The sequence below is a fragment of the Candida theae genome (genome assembly GCF_024610275.1).
Source record: "Candida theae strain CBS 12239 chromosome Unknown scaffold10, whole genome shotgun sequence".
NCBI classification, from domain to species: Eukaryota; Fungi; Ascomycota; class Pichiomycetes; order Serinales; family Debaryomycetaceae; genus Lodderomyces; species Lodderomyces theae.
Window position 1 is genome coordinate 151,305 of NW_026261365.1, and position 17,450 is coordinate 168,754.

Genomic DNA, 17,450 nt, shown 5'->3' on the forward strand with positions numbered 1-17,450 from the left:
AGTTTTTTGATTTCGGAAGTCATACATTTCCCGCGTTTATATACTCAACAAAGCAAGGCGCACAATACAGTGAACCTCGGATTAAGACGACAGATCACCTCAACTTACACGACAGATTAATACAACGTAACTAGCCAGTGTTTAAAATTATACCAACCTTAAACACACCTCTATAAATACCTCTTTGCGGCAACGACTTTAATGTCTTTTACTACTTTAGGAACCTGCCCCAGTTTCTCAAACTCAAAGTCGTAACTCAATTGAAGAATGTTGTATAATGTCTGTAACACCGCGGCGATAGACCCAGGAGTAATCTTGTAGCCATTGTCGTAATACGAGTTTGCAATCAATCCCGTAAATAAATCGCCACATCCGTTGAAATTGCAATCAATTTTGTGTATGGGTTCGCTAAACATTTTCCCATCCATATACCCCACGCAGCACAACTGATGATCAATTTCAACTGAGGATATCACAATGTTTCCAACTTTATATCTCTCTGCAAATGCAGTCACGGCTGATTCACATGATTGCCAATCCAGTATTTTTGTGTCGCTTAGTATCTCAAATTCAAATTGGTTCGGAGTGATCAACGACACCAACCCAGTTGATAATATCTCCTTGTATACGGGTATGACTTTCTCCAGAACGTACATCTTGCCATTATCACCAAGTACGGGATCAACAATCCACCGTGGAATCTTTCCGTCATGTTTCTGCAAAACTTGAACAACTTCGTCCTTCACAACCAGAAGTACATCGGCATTAGGTGTATATCCCGTCAAGATCAAGTCGTAGGAGTTTAGATCCAAGACGCGGTGGAGACCCTGTAAGACATCTCTTATTGCGTCGGGCGTAGATGCTGAGCCTTGTAAGCTACCGTATCCTGGGTGATTTGAGTAGTTGGTGGTGTTGATTGCGTCAACATCCCACCCTTTGTACTGTAGTGGAAATGTGATTGCTCTGTTCCCTACATATCCGTGAACTACATGGGACAGAATCGATAGTAGGCTTTTCATTTAGAATGCGTCTGCGTTGCTTTGCCTAGCTGAAATTTTTAGAGTCAATTTCTATTCTATTCTGTTTTCTTTTTTTTTTTTTCTCTTTTTTGGACTCGCTGTCTTGTTGAGAGACGGAAATAGCCTTACACTAAACACAGTATTGCAACCCCTCCCAAAATTGAGCTTGTAAACTGCCCTATACTCCCTGGCTATGTAAATTCACGCAATCTTAGCGTCACAAACTTGAATCTCTTTAAATTGTACCGTTTGGTAGCGCAAACAGTATTTACGTGGCTTTTCTCTGGAACAAAATATTTCAGTCACCAAACTCCCTGTCAATTTTAAGCAGGCAAAGACAATAACGAATATGGCATTGAAAGAAAATGCATTCATCGATGTTGGATATCCGGTATTGGATGCCAAGTTTATCAACAACAGGACTGTTTTGGTAGCAGGTGGAGGTGGTGAAGGAAACAATGGAATCCCCAATAAGATCACTGCCATCAAATGCAGTTTCAAAGTTAACGACGTCAAGCGAAGACTACAAAAGTTTAGAGAAGTTCTGCTCCCACCAAATGAAGATTCGCCACAATGTATTGATGCGACGAGATTGGTTGATGAGAATGAGTACAATGTGGTTGTTGGATGTAATCAGAGCTCCGAGTTAATCAAATCCATGAACATAAATAACAATGTGAGAAAGTACAAATACAACAGAGAAGAACATTTGATATTTGATGACGCAGCTCAGTTTGAAGAAGAGATTTCCGGCGATGCCGACGAATACCCTAAAGTCATCAAGATTTCCCAAGACAACACCGTAGGATGCTTGATGACGTCCGCCGTGCCTTCTGTTTTGTACTTTTTCAGTCCAGATGCATTGGAATCAAAGTTCAAGTATAAACCACCAGGAAACGATGAGATTAAGGATTTTGCATTGAGTCCCAAAACAGGGGCAACCTTGTGCTACATTACCTCGTCATCAGTGGTTTCCGTATCCACTCAAACAAACTCCGTCATTGCTACATCTAAAACGGCGCCAGTGGACAAGCAATTGCAAAAATTCACCTTTTCAAAAGTCAAGTTTATCAACCGAAATGAAGTAGTTATCTCGTACAGTGTTAAAGGTGGCAAAGGCGCAGGGTTGTTGAGGTATGACTTGACAAAGCAAAAGATTGTACAAGAGCAAGTGATTGCAAAAAAGTTGAACAATATAGTTGCTATGGATGTTTCTATCCCCCAAGATTTGGTGGCTTTTGCCGGAAACGATTTAGTGGTTTACATTGTCAAGCTCTCAAATTTCAAATTGTTGGAAACGATGAAAAAATTACACCCGTTTGCAATTACAAGTGTGTCTTTCTCACCAAACGGTACCAAGCTAACCACAGGCAGTGCTGCAAACATTTTGAATGTTGTACGTGTACCGCCAAAGTATGCGTCTGGAAAATCTGTCATTGGCACTCTTTTCCAATACTTGTTTACAATTATATTAATAGCCGCATTTGGAATTGGAATCCAAAAGGCACACCAAAATGGACAATTGCATGGAGTTATTGAGTCTCTGAAACAATTCCTGGAAAACTATCGTGAAGTTGGATTGCGTTATGGGAAGATTGGCAGTGAATTGGCCAGTCAGTATGGAAACGTAGGCTTGGAATTAGCAGATGAGTACGGGAAAAAAGCTTATGCTCTTGTAGAAGAGTATGGGAACAAATACAGCTCTAAAGCGATTGAGTTTTACAAGAAGAAGTTTGGTAAAGAAGATCTTGTGAATAAAGTGGGTGATCAAGCAAAAAGCACATTGAATGATATTGTGCAAGAAGTGACTAGAGATTTGCATGTGGAGACGAATAATCCTGAGTTTGATAGTGAGACTTTGGACGACATCAAGTTGAGCACTGGAGTTGTAGAGTCTTCGGTTGAGACTTCTCTCGTGTTCAGTGCGGATTCAACTACTGATGTTGCAAGTACCACTGAAGTCTCCACCTCATCAATTGGATCTACCACTGTTGCGGATCCTGAGTATGAGAGTATACACGAAGTGGCCAACAATGCGACGGTCGGTGAAGAAGCTCAGCAGGTTGAACACAAGGTTGATGAATTTGATCACACCCAAGTTTCTGAGGACAATCATAATGAAAATGGTGATGTTAATGACGCCGATGTACATGAAATCCGCTATGAAGAAGAGTATGCCGATATCATTGAGGAAGTTGTCTACGAAGATGAACCAAGCGAAGAGGATGTTAGTGCAAGCAACACGGAACGTGAGGAGACAAGTGGTCCCAGTGATGTTATTGATGCCGATGGCGATTATGTGGAGGTAGTTGAAGAAATTGTGGAAGAAGTTGAGTCTTCATCAGAGGCATCGGATGTGGGGAATTCTGATTCACCAATCGAAGATGATGAATATGTTGAGGTTGTGGAGGAGGTGGTAGAGGGAGGAGAGGAAGAGGAACAGGAAGAGGAACAGGAAGGGGAAGAGAAAGAGGAAGCTCAATCAAATCCAATGGTGTCTAAGGACTACGAAGAGGAGAGTAATTCAGAGAAAAGCTCAGTAGGAACCGAGGCTGTAGAAGAGGTGTATGAGGAAGTGATTGAAGAGTTGGATCCAAGTAGCCTCACGCAAGATGAAGGATTGGAGAATCCTCCTTCTGCTCCTTCGCAAAATGATCGTGTTGACGTTGAAGAGACCACTGCACCAAATATCAACGATGAGGCACTCTCAGATGAACCAACGCAATTAAGTAAAATTTCTGACGTGGTTAAACAACCTGTGGAGGAGTCAACACCAATCATCAGCCAAACACAGAAAGAAATTTCATCTCAGGAACAGGAGTCAGTTGTCAGTCAATCAGAATCTTTGTCTTCAGAGAACCCTTCGTCTAGCGTTTCAGAACAAGAGTTTGCATCGGAAGAAGCTGAATCTCACCATGAGTCACGTGTCGAATCAAGTAAAGTTAATGAAGAGCTGTCAACCACCACAAAAGCAAATCACGAAGGAGTTATTCAAGATTCCGTTCCATCGGAACCAGCTGAAGAAAAGCAAGTGGATACCGAGACAGCAGAAACAGCCTCGAGTCATCCTACCAGCATAGCTACGGATACCATTGAGGAGGTATCTTTTTCTGTTCAATCTGTTAACGAGCCGGTGGCATCAGCAGGCGAAGAATTTACACCTGAAGAGCCCGTTTCATTGGAGACACCTCACACTGTTGAAGTGTCTGGAACTGGTGGCGTTGACCCTACTCCTAAACCAAAAGATGCAGAAAATGTAGAGGAGCCTCCAGTTTCAGTTTCAACTCCATCAAGTGAAGCAGTAGCCGCTGATAAAAAAACATCTCGGTTGACTCCTCCAGATGAAGAGGCAAGCACGCTCAAACCCACCAAAAGCGCAAATGATGTAAACTTCGCGCTGCAACCAAGCGCATCAACAACTAGCTCAGCCAGGAAAGTGACTAGAGTTGTTACAAGAACTATCAAAAGATCAAAAGCTGCAGCTCCAACGAAAAACGCGAGAGAAAAAGATGAACTTTGAAAAGTTTGCGATATAATATCCGTACTTAATTTAGAATAAACAATATGTCCATTTAAATTATAATCCTCTCTATATCTAACTCAACCACTCTTCCAAATTTTTGCAGCGTAATGTTTCACAAATGCCAATGGGTCTTCAATTTTACCGTCCTTTGGTACCTCTACGTCACTAGCAAAAGATTTCACGGGCAATACCAAAATATCGCTAACCAATTTCGGGGTTTGCAAGTTGTGGAAATCCTTCCATGTTACCTTTTGGAACACTGACGATTGGATGTAGTCATTAAAGTATTTGAACACCACATCAGTCCAAATTGCGGAGCCTGTCCATTGACTAATTTTTAAGGACCTTTCGTTAGTGTTGCCGTTCAACTTCAATGGAGCAGCACCAGAAGATGCCATATTTTCCAATTGTTTCAAACTTGTTTGCTCAATAATCTCAGCGATGGCTTCACGCAAGATTGGATGACCAGGCTTGGCTTGAATTACAAATTGGCCAAATTGTAATCGACGAATTTGTTCTTTCCTCCACTCAGGAGATGAAGAATCCGATTCAATGGCTATGATGACACCGATGTCCATAGGACTTACATTTTCCGGTGTCCAATTGGGAATTGGCTGCAATGGGTATGTGTCAATGTCAGCATAAACCCCACCTTTGGCGTAAAGTATCAAGTACTTGAAGAAATCCATCTTCATAATCGTTTCCGGCAACAATTCAAACGTTTCAACAACTTCAGGAACTTGCAGGTAGAGATACTTGATAACCGTATGCGCGGTATCATCATTGAATAATTCATGAACAAATCCTGGGTTTTTAAACGCCCATTGTGATTCACCTTGACGGAATTTCTCATCAAATCTATCATCATTCAACCCGTGTTTCCACGATTGCCAAATGTATGCTGGAAATTTACTTTCTGAATCATAGGGATATAGGTATGTCAATTTATCTCTTATTGACGCCTGTGACGATGGAGTTTTCAACAATTTCAACTCCTTCAAGATCAACTTGTTTTGCTCTTCCAATTTATTGATTTTGGCCTCTTGGGCTTGAAGTAGTTTTTTGTTTAATTTCTCAATCTTGTTTAGTAACTCATCTTGGTTCTTGCTGTTTTCCGATGACAAAAAGTTGGATAAGCCGAGAAGTTTATCGTTTGGTAAACTCGAGATCACCCCTTGCAAATCTTTTGCTGGGAAAAGAGATCCTGAAAAGAATGTAATTGTTACCAAAATGAGTGAAATGAGCACTGTCGCTATTAGTATCTTGCGTCCTTTGTTGTTGGACAGATTTTGGTATTTGGGCATTTGGTCGATGGTAGGGGCGTGGTGCTCAGATGTAACTCTTTGAAATACTATGTAGCCGTTGCAAAGCCCTTTCGATACAGCGTAATGTTTATTTTCTTTTTTTTTTTTGTTTTTTTTTTTGTTTACTTTGTTGTCGCAAGTCACGTGCACGTCTGCTCCATTTTTGTTGCAGCGAAAAGAATTGAGGAAGGTTGCATTTCGATACATGTACATACTCTTTCCTTATCTACATGCCTGAAACTATGTAAAAAAAAAAAATCACTCTCAACAGTTACTATTTGCTAACCAACTCCTTTATCAAATGAAGCTTTACCACTTGCCAATTGAGATCCTTGCCAAAGTGCTCCCAATACAAGATCACTTGCTCAAATTACCCGAAGGTACAATTATATCCTGGCTTAACTTACTACCACAAAGACAGAGGTTCATCCTTTTAGCTGAGAGTGGAATTGGAGTGGGCGAGGAACACTTTGGACCTGGTGTTTTGTATACGACGTTATCAGGAAGAAAATTTTATGTAAGAAAGCTTTTGGGTATCTATTTTTATATCAATGCATTGAGAGAGAGGTTCGTACCTTTACTATATATCAATTTTGGCGGCACTTTGAAATTTAAGTACCAGAGAAACATGATCGTATTTAGCTTTGATCAAGTGAAGGACCTCATGATGGAGTATTACTGCATTCTCCCATTTTTGAAGACCTGTGCGGGCCCTGACGGCAGTATAGTCCTTGGAAGCATCCCATTTTTAACAGTTGGGGAAGAGTTTTTGTGGCAGCGTCTGGCAGTCTTCTCTGCACCATCATTAAATGACGAATTGGACAAGCTTCACTCTCAAATTTTATTGGGAGGTGATATTGTTGCTGAAACGATGAAATTAATACGAAGCTATACTCTCATAAATTTAGTGGAGGTAGAATTAAATTTAACAGTGCAAGAGTATGTGGAATTTAAACACAATATTGCTAGATTCGACTCTGCCCTTTTGCTACGTCCGATAAAGTTATGGGTGGACTTGACTTTTGATGACGTTTCCGTACAAAAATTGCAAGGAAACAACGCCGAGAATGAGATTGGTGAAGATTTTCCAATCGGATGGATAACTGAAGTTTTCATGATTACATTTGTTAAGTCATTTGTCCTACATTATCAACATATAACCAGCAGATTTTCAAAAATCCCAGACCTACTAGGTAGAATGCCACTACTCGAACAAGTTGTTCTAAGTTTTGGAGAATTGGATATTGAAAATGTTTCAAAATTGATGAAAAAGAGACAACCATGTCGCATTCAGATTAATGTGTCACTAGGATGCTACTTGGTACATCTCGACCAGATACGTAAGGAGCAGTGGCGAATCCGTCTAATAGATGACTATGCATTACTAGAGTATACCAAAGACAAGTCACGACGGGCAGATACATTGAAGTGGATGAAGGTGAAAGTGAAACGATTCAAAAAGCACGGATTCGCATTTAATCGGAAGCAAAGGTGAGTTTCCAGACAGAACTAGATCATTCTAATGGACAGAAAGTTGGGAAACATGGGTTATGTATTAAATTCAAATAATCTGCACTAAAGGTCTCATCAGCTGGTGTATACAATATATTTGAGGTAATGTTATTAAACAGTTTTTGCTTTTTATCTCTACAGCCATTGGTTAGGTCATTACAATACAATCATCAATATAATGTTAAAAAAATGAGGTATGAAGAGCTATAAAAGCAATAGCACTAAAACCAATTGATTGATTGGGTGTCAAAATGCAGAGTGCAATATGGCAAGCGCAACAATCGTGGGCACGATGAATCCCAAACCACAATACCAAAACAATAAAAAGATAATCTTGCCAGTAGCTGCCCATCTTGGTGTGTCCCTCCAAGCTGGGGGACGAGGATTTGTTGCATCATCAGCGGCGTCAGTGACCCCATGAGTTACAACTCGCCAGCATTGACAAATTGCTTCTGCGAGACTACCGAGTCTCGAAAGTGCGAGAAGCATAACCCACAAGCAGATGAGGACACCTACTATGGCGCAGTCCATTTTCGTGTTGACGACCATCATGGTGCCCTTTAAGTCTTTAACAACTGGAGGCATTGCAATTTAGCAGGGTAATGTAGCAATTATATGATTTCTTGAGGTTTGTAGAATTCCTTTTTTAGTGAATGGTTATTTCGGTATGTTGCAAAAAATATATAGGGCGCACAGAAATTGAGAAATTCTAAACTTAAGGTTAAATAATAGTGCTACCACCAGTCCAGCATATCCAAATCAGTACCGTGTGCATATATATTTTTGATTTGGTTCATCCCCTCCCCCCCCCCAGCCAAATCTTGAGCCAAGAGCCGAGGTTTCAAAGAGCAATCAACAAGGGGTATTTCTTTATTCAACTCTGATCATTCTTGAATGTAGCTGGCTGCGAGGTGCCCAACATCAACTATTTCCCTCCCGCATACCAATAACGGTTCTACATTGGAAAGAACAAAAGTAGTTACTCGATGAATTTTAACATGTATCAGGAATAATTATCTAGTGAACGGGTGATTGAGCCAGAGTGCATATACGGAAAAGACTGCTTCGTTGCGATAACGTTAAAAAGGTTGTACATCTGAAACGCTACCATTCATGACTTTTTTCAAGCACGTTTTACGTGTTTTCTTAAAGCACCACGGAGACAGGATAAAGAAAACCTTTACAAGCGAAATATACTTCTTCAATTGAATCCCCTCCATCTGAGCTTAAACTATTACGAGTCAACTGCAACGAGCTTATATATCATGTACACGACAGAATTGTACGGTGGAGCAATCACAATCAACAAACTCCCGTCCTCATTCATTGATGTATCACGAATCAGACAAGTTCCCGATTCACAAGAAGTCTTCATCAATGAAGTAGACACTTCCAATGATGATGCTACATTATCTTCATTACTTAGCTATGATCAAGCGTTGATTATCGATTTGCTAGAGCGTGTCGATGCCGATGATTATCATGCTGCCATTGCGCAACATTTGCAAGATTTTGCTCCACCGGGTGTGCACAATAACCCATTGCAGGAATTACAAGTTGAAGGTGGCAAAGAAGTGCTATATTTCAGTTATGTGACTTTCAAACCAGAGTACAAGCGCAAGGAGCCTAATCAGGCTGAGCAGATTATCATATTGATTTGTTTATTAAGGTTGGAGCAAGTTGCCACTGATGTTGTGATACAGTATAATTTGCCATTAAAGCATGACCATCAAAAGCCGATTAGTTTTGCTGGTGGAAATGATGACGTGGATAAATTCGCAAGTGAGAGATTCCAATGGTTTAAGAACTTGTGTAGTAGTTTGAAAGTTGTTGATTGGAGTCTATTTCAATAGAATACGTACGTACGTGTGTCTGAATATATATATATATATATACAGACAGAGACATGAGATATTTATCTTTTATTCAGTTTTGGACTTTGAACGGACTGGCTTCGATTTGGTTAATTTTTGCGCAATGGCCCAGAATATGATTCCAATACCTATCAAGATTGTAAATGTAGTTATCGAATTGACATGATCATAAGTGGTGGTTCCATGAGGAATATCAACTGATAGATGTTCATCTGCTTGAATAGTCTTGAAATGATAAAATACAGTATCATTTTGAAAATATGCCTCGTAATTGTTCCCTACATTGCTCAATTTCCGCGAGTCAAAGGGCGATTTACTTAACAAATGGCCGTCCTTCACTTTACAAGCAATGAAAAATTGTGGTTGTGGGTTGACAATCTGTGTAAACTGAGATGAGGGATCGCTGTTATTTGGTAATTGGTATCGACAGTGTAGTGTCAAATTCAAGTCAAATCTAGCTGGTGATATCACACTGGACTCCCTGTCTGCGTCAACTTTGAACAACAACTCACTACCCCATTGGTCGATCTTGTACTCGGGTAATTCCAAATTGGAAACTCCATTATTGACAAGTAACGTTGTATTTGGTGGGATATCTTGATACTTGTCAAAAATTAACGACTTGTTCAAGTTGAGATAGAAGAAGCTGCCGCATGTGTCCACGTCGTCGTCAGTTCCAATAATCTCTTGATTTATGGTGGAAGATAAGTCATTTTCTGTGATTAGTGTAGTTGCTAGAACTGGATGTAAACCTTGGGGCACAATGGTGGATGAAACTGATCCTGACAAGTACCTATGTCTAGGTTTCAAATGAAACATTGTTTTATGCACATCTCTCCTCTCGGCATCATCTTGTGACGACTCACTTTGTCCGTCTAGGACTACCCGTATCCCACTCAAGACCAAATCATCCTTCGTGTGGGAAACTTTATCGTCTTTTATGAAAAATCCAATCTCTTTATATTCTCCTAGTTTCAAAGTGTAGTTTGCTTCAGCCACGTTGCTGATCAACTGGCGTAAAACTATCTGTTTGGAAGACACATCAGAGTTGTAAATTAAATCAAATGTGGAGTCGTGATCCAGTATATCCTTGTGCTGAAACCAGGAAGATTTTGGTTGCAATTGGGCAGGATTGGATGAGTAGTAGTACAATGAGTTGAAAGAAGTGGTCCAAGCCGTTGCATTGACATCCAAATTTACAACGTCACTCAAAACACCATTCAATTCTTTGAATAATTCATCATCGTCATCGTTGTTGACTGTGTTTTTTGGTGAAACATAGACATTTAATCCCGTGGTAAAATCAAAAGGGAAAACCAAGTTTACATCATCATACAGCCTTTTTGATTGGATGCGTAGTTGTCGAATATACCGCAATGGTTGGGAAATGGGAATCGTGTATTTATTTTCAATTGAGAATCGTTGGTCAATCGACGGCGCAACTATTTTTAAATTTGTCGAATTGATATTCTGAATTGAATCTTCGGTAAAAGGTACAGTATTGAGTATAGTCAGTCTTTGTCTCATTTGTAGATTTGGATATAGTGTAGCGTGTCGTTTGCTTGGTTCAAGTTTGGTGGTATTATTTTGCGTTGGAAAAGTTGCCGCCCGTTTCCAGTCGCGCATTGTGTACTATATTTGATTCTACACATTCACCTTTCCAAGAGCTTGCAATACAAAGAATATTTATTATCAACGATATTAAGTTTGAACTGAATAAGTTTATACGAGAAAGCAATATAGCGCATAGGACACCAATGAGTAAAGCAACAACTGAAAATGTACGTGCCAGTATAACTCAACGTAGCTTTCCATCCACATGACATGTGAAAGAAGGTTTCCTTTTTAATTCCCTCCAATTATCTAGATTCTGATTATCTTGGGCAAGTCTGACCACTGATTAATCACAAAAGTTGAGTTTTCTCCATTCAAATGCAAAACAGTATTGATAGCCTGAAGGACATCGAACGAGATGGTGTGGCCAGTGAGATAATAATACAAGTTTTCGCCCGATTGGATTAGTTTCAAAGGCAAGATCCACACAGTATAGTACATGAACAACAACGTCAATGACATGATTACACCATTGAAAATGATCGATTCACCTAGTGTTGAGTACGGTAATGGAGTTGAATAATAGTAAAGGTAGTACCAGCAATTCAATTTGTAAAGGATGTAATTTGATGATTTCAAGTATTCTTGTTTCTCTAGTAGTTCTTTTGATGAAAGTGCCATTATGTTGAACTGTGGTGTGAGTTGGCTGGTATAGTCGATGTAGACTGTTGTGCGATGGAGTGATTAGTTGGTTGAATGAAGTTGATGGGTACTATATTGAAGTGCTACTACTACTACTACAACTAGGGTGGTGGAAGAATATATTTATATATGCTGTAAGAAGATAACACGGATAAGGAACAACTTCTCGGAAAATGCAATTGATTATATATGTATCAAAAAATCCAGGGTTACCAACATTCTTTGATGCTTTTGCATATATGTAGAGAATTGTGTGTGCTATGACATGACTATTGCAAAAGAAACCGTCTTTGTGTAAACATGTTCCGTTTTTGTATCCGTGAGAGAAAATTTCTAGGTCACAAATTTTTTGAGCATACGCAATCACCACAATAGAAAGTGATAATAGAGTAACAGCATATAACGGGAGAAAGAGAAGGTTCATATTTGGTAGTTGCTGCATGTATTACGCACCAGCAACAAATACGTTTGCGCGATTTTCAATCTCTCTGTGTATTTCAGAGACTAGGTGAAATATCGATCATCTAGATACAGCTTGCAATTACTCCTTGGACATCACCCAGTGAAGGAAGGATGGGCAGTTTCTAATTAGGTTGATTTTGTAGTAAGAATTGACTGAGACCCGTTACCTTCACTTCCTTTTGGTGTTGCGTTGATGGGTAAGTGGGAAGTGCTCAATGCAAAATGCAAAAAAGTTACAAAAAGATGGCTTCAACATTTGCTGACTAAGAAAGAAGTGTTTATTTATAGAACCCAGTGGTTTACAAGTACGGCATATCCAACACAAAACACTTTTAAACTTCGTCTTATTACTCAATTACAGTCTATTAGCGCTGGAATTGCTTTTAGTGGAATAGTTTCATGAAAGCATTGCATGTGTGGAATACACAATTTAAGAATTCATATCCGATGCAACCTAACTAATTTGTTGAGGATTCGTCTAGACTTGATTTGCTCTTTATGAAAAGAGGGGAGAGCGTTTTCTCTTCAGAATAAACGGCATTCCTCTCAAGGTGAATGTATCGTAGTTTGCTATCGTCAGTGAAGTACGAGGTAATTCAACCTCGGCATCCTATAGCGTGTTTTATTGTTTTGCACTGTACTATATCAATTTTTATTTAAAAGGTTTGTTCTGGGTTTTAATAAAAAAAAAGAAATAGAAAAAAAAAGAATGAAAATTGCGCAAAATAAGAACAATAGGATAATTTGAGCAATTCGGCACGAAAACTTTTTTTTTTTTTCTTTTTTTTTTTATTCTTTTCCATCTTTAATAACCATTTACCCGAACTAACCGGATTCAAACAAATTCAAACCAAAACTTGCTAGCTCTCTCACACCCATAGTTTTCTAAAGTGGGGACTTATCAACATGATAATGGCAAGAAATTCAACAAAAAAAAAAAAAAACTCTGTAATACGGCTCTATCGCTTTTTCAGAATTTCGTCTTCCTTCCCTCGATTCGTTCCATTTGATTCTGCTGTAGTCTTTCTTGTATACCGGTGTTGTTATTTGCATTCAATGCACAAAGACGGCAAGTTCAAATGCAAGCTTGCCGAATGTTGTTTTTGCTTGTTTTGTTTTTTTTTTTTATTGGCGCATGGAGAACAGGTCGGAACTCCGCTCGGAGTATACATGTCGTGACTTCGTAGAAAAAGGACAAAAGAGTCAATAAATGAGCTCCTACGGCTGATCCTGTTTCAACTCGCCTCTATCCAATGGGCAGTTCGTTTCACGTGATGCTCTATAAACTTATTACAGTAAACTCATCTCCCACCTACCTTACGCCAACAATGCAAACTTTGTAGCTCCATCAGACCTGTTTAAAATGCATTACTAAACAATATGCGATCCTGTTTCTTCTTCATCTTTTGCTTCCTCTTGTCAACAATCTCAATCCCATTGTTGTCATTTGTGCTTTTTGTTGTATTTGCGGCTCCATTGCTGGTGGAACCATTCACACCCCAAGAGTTGGGGTCAGTCACCTTGACTTCATTAACACGGGGAATCACCTTCTTGACTTGTTTCTTCTCCAATGCTGGAAACTTGTTATCGTCGAGGGCAGCACTAGGAGAGCTGGCCCTGCCATTGTGTAAAGTAGGAGGTCTGAATGTTTGTGATGATGATGACGACGCAGATCGCGACCCGCTGTTCAATGACGGGTCAGATCTTGTGTTACTCACTCTATCAAGATAATTTGGCAACGATGGAGGAGGTGACGAAATGCCCAAAGATCTGTTGATATTCATAGTCTTTGGCTTATTCTTTTTGACAATGGTTGAGTACCGGATTGGTTGCTGATTTGGATTGACATAGTTGACCTTTTCCGGTTTCTTTAGAGGAGGGAACCGATCAACCGGCGTAGAAGCACCACTGTTTCTGCTCGACCCTCTTCCTCCTATCCACCCATTCGACGTGAATGCATTGGCAGCATCCGATCCACCCAACACTGGAAACTGTTCAGTGGGGTTAGTCTCATTCTCCTCAACTATAATAGACATTAAATCTTTGTACAAGTCACTCGACTTTGGAAAAAATTCAAGAAACTCCTTGAATAGAAAATTCAACTCCTCCAAAGTTTGATGTTTAAATAAATCCATTTGATACACTCTCAACAATTCTGCTGCGTTGATCTTCTTCTTTGAAAATAAGTCATTAATCTTTGTAAACTCTTGATACTTGCTATTGTCATAATTCAAGTAATGCTTGGCTCTTTCTTCAAAACGTCGCTTCTTGATTTGTGGCGATTGTTGATCTTCATCTTGATCCTCATTCGACGAGAGCCAACGAGAATTGTTAAACGTTGATAACTGACTGAAATGGCCACCATGTTGATGATGATACGAGTTGGATCCGATAACAACCCGCTGCCCATTATTCAATCCACCATGTTCTTTCAACATGTGGGCTGTCAAATCCAAATCGTCTCTAAACACGACAAATCGTTTCTCAACACATGAAGGAACTGTGCATACGTAATGCGCCTTAGTAAAGTGTTGGTACAATGCATCATAATTTCGATAGTAATCGGCAGTCTTGGGAGTAGTTTGATCACAAATATGACATCGCTCATGACGATCACGGATATGTACATGCAACTCATCTTCTGAATAAAACCGTTTTCCTTGGCAATGTTTACATTCAGGGTGGCCCTTGAATCCCGTGTCATTTCCTTGTGATTGATGTTTTTGTAGTTGCTTGTACGTATAGAGGGGGAGTTCAACTTTGAATGCCTTTTTGTGCCTAGAGCAAATCAAACAATAGTACTTCCCATGAGCATCTTTGGCATGATCACCCAACTCCCTAAAAGTAGGGAAAATCCCATGACAAATTTGACATTCGTTCTCCAATAATCGAAGTGTATCCAGTTCGACATACTCTTGTGTGAATCCAATATGGTACTTGTCGTCAAAAGCCACTATATCAGTAACCTCTATATCATCGTATCCCTTTTCTAACTGCTCCGTGATTACAATCTTTTCATTTTCACTTCGACATATAAGACAATTATTCTTTTCATACAATGCTCGCTGACGAAATGTACATTTGTGACATGTAGTGTGATTGCATGGCGTCAAGGCGGCATAAACGATACGCTCTGCACAAATCAAGCACTGCTGTGATTCAGGGATATCATTCTCGTCATGTCGAATACGTGAAGAATCTGATTCATTCTTCTTGTTGTAGCCTGAACGAGGCCCTGTACTGTTGCCTCCTTGTTTGCCGCCTCTGCTGACTCGTGATCTACTCAGACCAGTTTTACTATTTGCAGCAGCAACGGGAACAGCAACGGCAGCGGCATTTGAATTCTTCTTATCGGTGGCGTCACTCATTGGTTAATCAGTAAATGCCTCTCTGTTCTTCCGGTTCATTGAAAACTTCCACCACTTTTCAACTTGAAGTTCTTTCTCTATCGCGCGGTGGTTGGAAATCAAAAAATTTTTCTTTTTTTTTTTTTTTTTTTTCTTTTCAATTCTTCAGTTCTTCAGTTCTTCAGTTCTTCCGCTTTTGCGGGTGTTGTTGAACCTCATCAAGATAGCACACGCCCTTTAGCCTCACACTATACATGGCCCCATCACTCAATTTAAGTGCAACTTTGAACATATCAAGGTTACTATACAACCCTGGTTTATGTCTCCCCCACATTACAGTCAAATCATTTGACCAATTGACTTTGCCCTTCCAAATACCCAACCATCCAAATGTCAAGATAAAGGGTGTTGTATTGGACAAGGACAACTGTTTTGCCAAAGATCATGACGACAAGGTGTGGCCAGCGTACGAGGTATGTGTTTCTTTGAAGAAGATGATTGTGAAACCCGACCATTTGGTGTACTAACTATCCCGCATAAGACGACTTGGTTGAAACTCAAATCAATTTATCCACGGGAACACATACTTATAGTCAGCAACTCGGCTGGGACTGACGACGATCACGATCACGCTCAAGCGCAGACTTTAGAGCAAAGCACCGGCGTCAGCGTGCTTCGTCACTCAGTCAAGAAGCCCGGCTGTTTGGATGAAATAAAGCAGTATTTTGCCAAGCAGGATATCAAACCTAGTGAAGTGGTTGTTGTTGGAGATCGTTTATTTACTGACATGGTGATGGCAAATATGATGGGAAGTTGGGGCTGCTGGATCAGCGAAGGTGTGCAGCTAAGTGACAAATTGTTTCCTAGATTGGAGAGGGATTTGTACCTGAGATTAGTATCAAGTAGGAAAGAGAATCCGTGGACTCCACCAACACCTCAGAGTGCAGATGAACCCGTGTCAAGAATATGAAATAACCACTGCATTACATTACATGAGTCGGTAGCTTTTTAGGAACGGGCGATTTCGCAACCACCTCAGAACGAAGTTCTAATTTTTTTTTTTTTATTTTTTATTTTATTTTGGTTTCTTATCACCATTCTTTGCAACTTCTTTTTTTTTTTTTTTGGTATGCATTATTCACTGTAGGAAACTACATCATGAGACTAAAAAGTTATACAATTCCCATGATGTTGGTATTATGATCTTTTTATGGAGAAGAACGATCCCAGAACTCACTTCAATCCTGATATAATACGTATTATTGACTACACACATACACCGTCGTCTCAATACCATAAAGATATTTCCCACCTCTTCAAGGTGGACACGCTTTGTTACTTGAGTGGTTGTGTCAACCACACTGCTTTGCTTCCAATGGTTCATAACATATTATTTGATCGCCCTTTGCCAGAGGGCCAAAGAATCAATGTGGGTAACGATATGATCATCAATGACATTTCCAGTATCTACAACTTGCCAGTTTTCAAGAACTTGTTTCGTGTTTATTTCACGTTTCTTTTAGTTCAATATATCCTAATTTATGCTTGTGTACCGTTGGAGGAGATTGAAAACAGACCAGCAATGTGCATTATTTCAAACATTTACATTTTGATCATGGTATGTTAAAGAAACCCTCAGTTTTCAGTGATATGTACTAACATTTCTTGCTAGTTCACAATCAATGCATCGATCCTTCCATTATGTTCCAGTACCATACCAACGTTGGTTTCATTACGGTGCTTATTTTGTTCATTTGTATTGGAGTTAGGAGGCACCGTGTTGAATATAATAGCAGTTGTTCATAGCTTGAGAGCAGGGAAGATGTATCAAATTGAAAAGGAGCATGGTAAAGCCACTCCTAAAAGGACCAGCGTCGAAGCATACATCAATGTGTTCATTGTCCTTGCCATGACCTTTTCCATTTTAGCAACCGGAACTGTGCTCTCATTGGTTATTGTGTGTGAACGGTCGTTGGAATATATCACTGGCAAAGTTGATCGAAGACACCTTAAGGCGGAAAAGAAGAAGCTCGGTGTTATTAGTACGGACTCTATTGAAAAGTTCAACAAGCAGCAAGAGACCTATTTTTAATAACATTCTTTATAATATAATACAATTTTCTCTTTACTAATATACAAAACTAGTTTCTATC

The 17,450-nt window shown here is 39.7% G+C and overlaps 10 protein-coding genes across 10 annotated transcripts; 5 read left to right on the forward strand and 5 right to left on the reverse strand. All coding sequences in view use genetic code 12, as the record gives it.

Moving 5' to 3' along the window:
• Positions 1–170: 170 nt before the first annotated feature.
• KGF57_000986 (putative pyridoxal kinase) lies at positions 171–1,019 on the reverse strand (the record flags this gene model as incomplete). Its single annotated transcript, XM_051755512.1, has 1 exon — positions 171–1,019. One exon carries the CDS (start codon positions 1,017–1,019, stop codon positions 171–173), a length of 849 nt encoding a protein of 282 aa, XP_051610501.1.
• Positions 1,020–1,368: 349 nt separating this feature from the next.
• SEC12 (Sec12p) lies at positions 1,369–4,539 on the forward strand (the record flags this gene model as incomplete). Its single annotated transcript, XM_051755513.1, has 1 exon — positions 1,369–4,539. One exon carries the CDS (start codon positions 1,369–1,371, stop codon positions 4,537–4,539), a length of 3,171 nt encoding a protein of 1,056 aa, XP_051610502.1.
• Positions 4,540–4,619: 80 nt separating this feature from the next.
• On the reverse strand, positions 4,620–5,846 carry HOC1 (alpha-1,6-mannosyltransferase; the record flags this gene model as incomplete). Its single annotated transcript, XM_051755514.1, has 1 exon — positions 4,620–5,846. One exon carries the CDS (start codon positions 5,844–5,846, stop codon positions 4,620–4,622), a length of 1,227 nt encoding a protein of 408 aa, XP_051610503.1.
• Positions 5,847–6,147: 301 nt separating this feature from the next.
• On the forward strand, positions 6,148–7,341 carry KGF57_000989 (uncharacterized protein; the record flags this gene model as incomplete). Its single annotated transcript, XM_051755515.1, has 1 exon — positions 6,148–7,341. One exon carries the CDS (start codon positions 6,148–6,150, stop codon positions 7,339–7,341), a length of 1,194 nt encoding a protein of 397 aa, XP_051610504.1.
• A 1,282-nt stretch (positions 7,342–8,623) lies between these two features.
• Positions 8,624–9,211, forward strand: KGF57_000990 (Ran GTPase-binding protein; the record flags this gene model as incomplete). Its single annotated transcript, XM_051755517.1, has 1 exon — positions 8,624–9,211. One exon carries the CDS (start codon positions 8,624–8,626, stop codon positions 9,209–9,211), a length of 588 nt encoding a protein of 195 aa, XP_051610505.1.
• A 69-nt stretch (positions 9,212–9,280) lies between these two features.
• Positions 9,281–10,759, reverse strand: KGF57_000991 (uncharacterized protein; the record flags this gene model as incomplete). Its single annotated transcript, XM_051755518.1, has 1 exon — positions 9,281–10,759. The coding sequence occupies one exon, from the start codon at positions 10,757–10,759 to the stop codon at positions 9,281–9,283; it is 1,479 nt and encodes a 492-aa protein (XP_051610506.1).
• A 336-nt stretch (positions 10,760–11,095) lies between these two features.
• KGF57_000992 (uncharacterized protein) lies at positions 11,096–11,467 on the reverse strand (the record flags this gene model as incomplete). Its single annotated transcript, XM_051755519.1, has 1 exon — positions 11,096–11,467. One exon carries the CDS (start codon positions 11,465–11,467, stop codon positions 11,096–11,098), a length of 372 nt encoding a protein of 123 aa, XP_051610507.1.
• A 1,841-nt stretch (positions 11,468–13,308) lies between these two features.
• On the reverse strand, positions 13,309–15,318 carry KGF57_000993 (E3 ubiquitin-protein ligase; the record flags this gene model as incomplete). The annotated part of the gene is made up of 1 exon (XM_051755520.1): positions 13,309–15,318. The coding sequence occupies one exon, from the start codon at positions 15,316–15,318 to the stop codon at positions 13,309–13,311; it is 2,010 nt and encodes a 669-aa protein (XP_051610508.1).
• A 233-nt stretch (positions 15,319–15,551) lies between these two features.
• KGF57_000994 (phosphatidylglycerophosphatase) lies at positions 15,552–16,267 on the forward strand (the record flags this gene model as incomplete). Its single annotated transcript, XM_051755521.1, has 2 exons — positions 15,552–15,770; positions 15,839–16,267. The coding sequence occupies 2 exons, from the start codon at positions 15,552–15,554 to the stop codon at positions 16,265–16,267; spliced, it is 648 nt and encodes a 215-aa protein (XP_051610509.1).
• Positions 16,268–16,672: 405 nt separating this feature from the next.
• Positions 16,673–17,389, forward strand: KGF57_000995 (uncharacterized protein; the record flags this gene model as incomplete). Its single annotated transcript, XM_051755522.1, has 2 exons — positions 16,673–16,915; positions 16,970–17,389. The coding sequence occupies 2 exons, from the start codon at positions 16,673–16,675 to the stop codon at positions 17,387–17,389; spliced, it is 663 nt and encodes a 220-aa protein (XP_051610510.1).
• Positions 17,390–17,450: the final 61 nt, after the last annotated feature.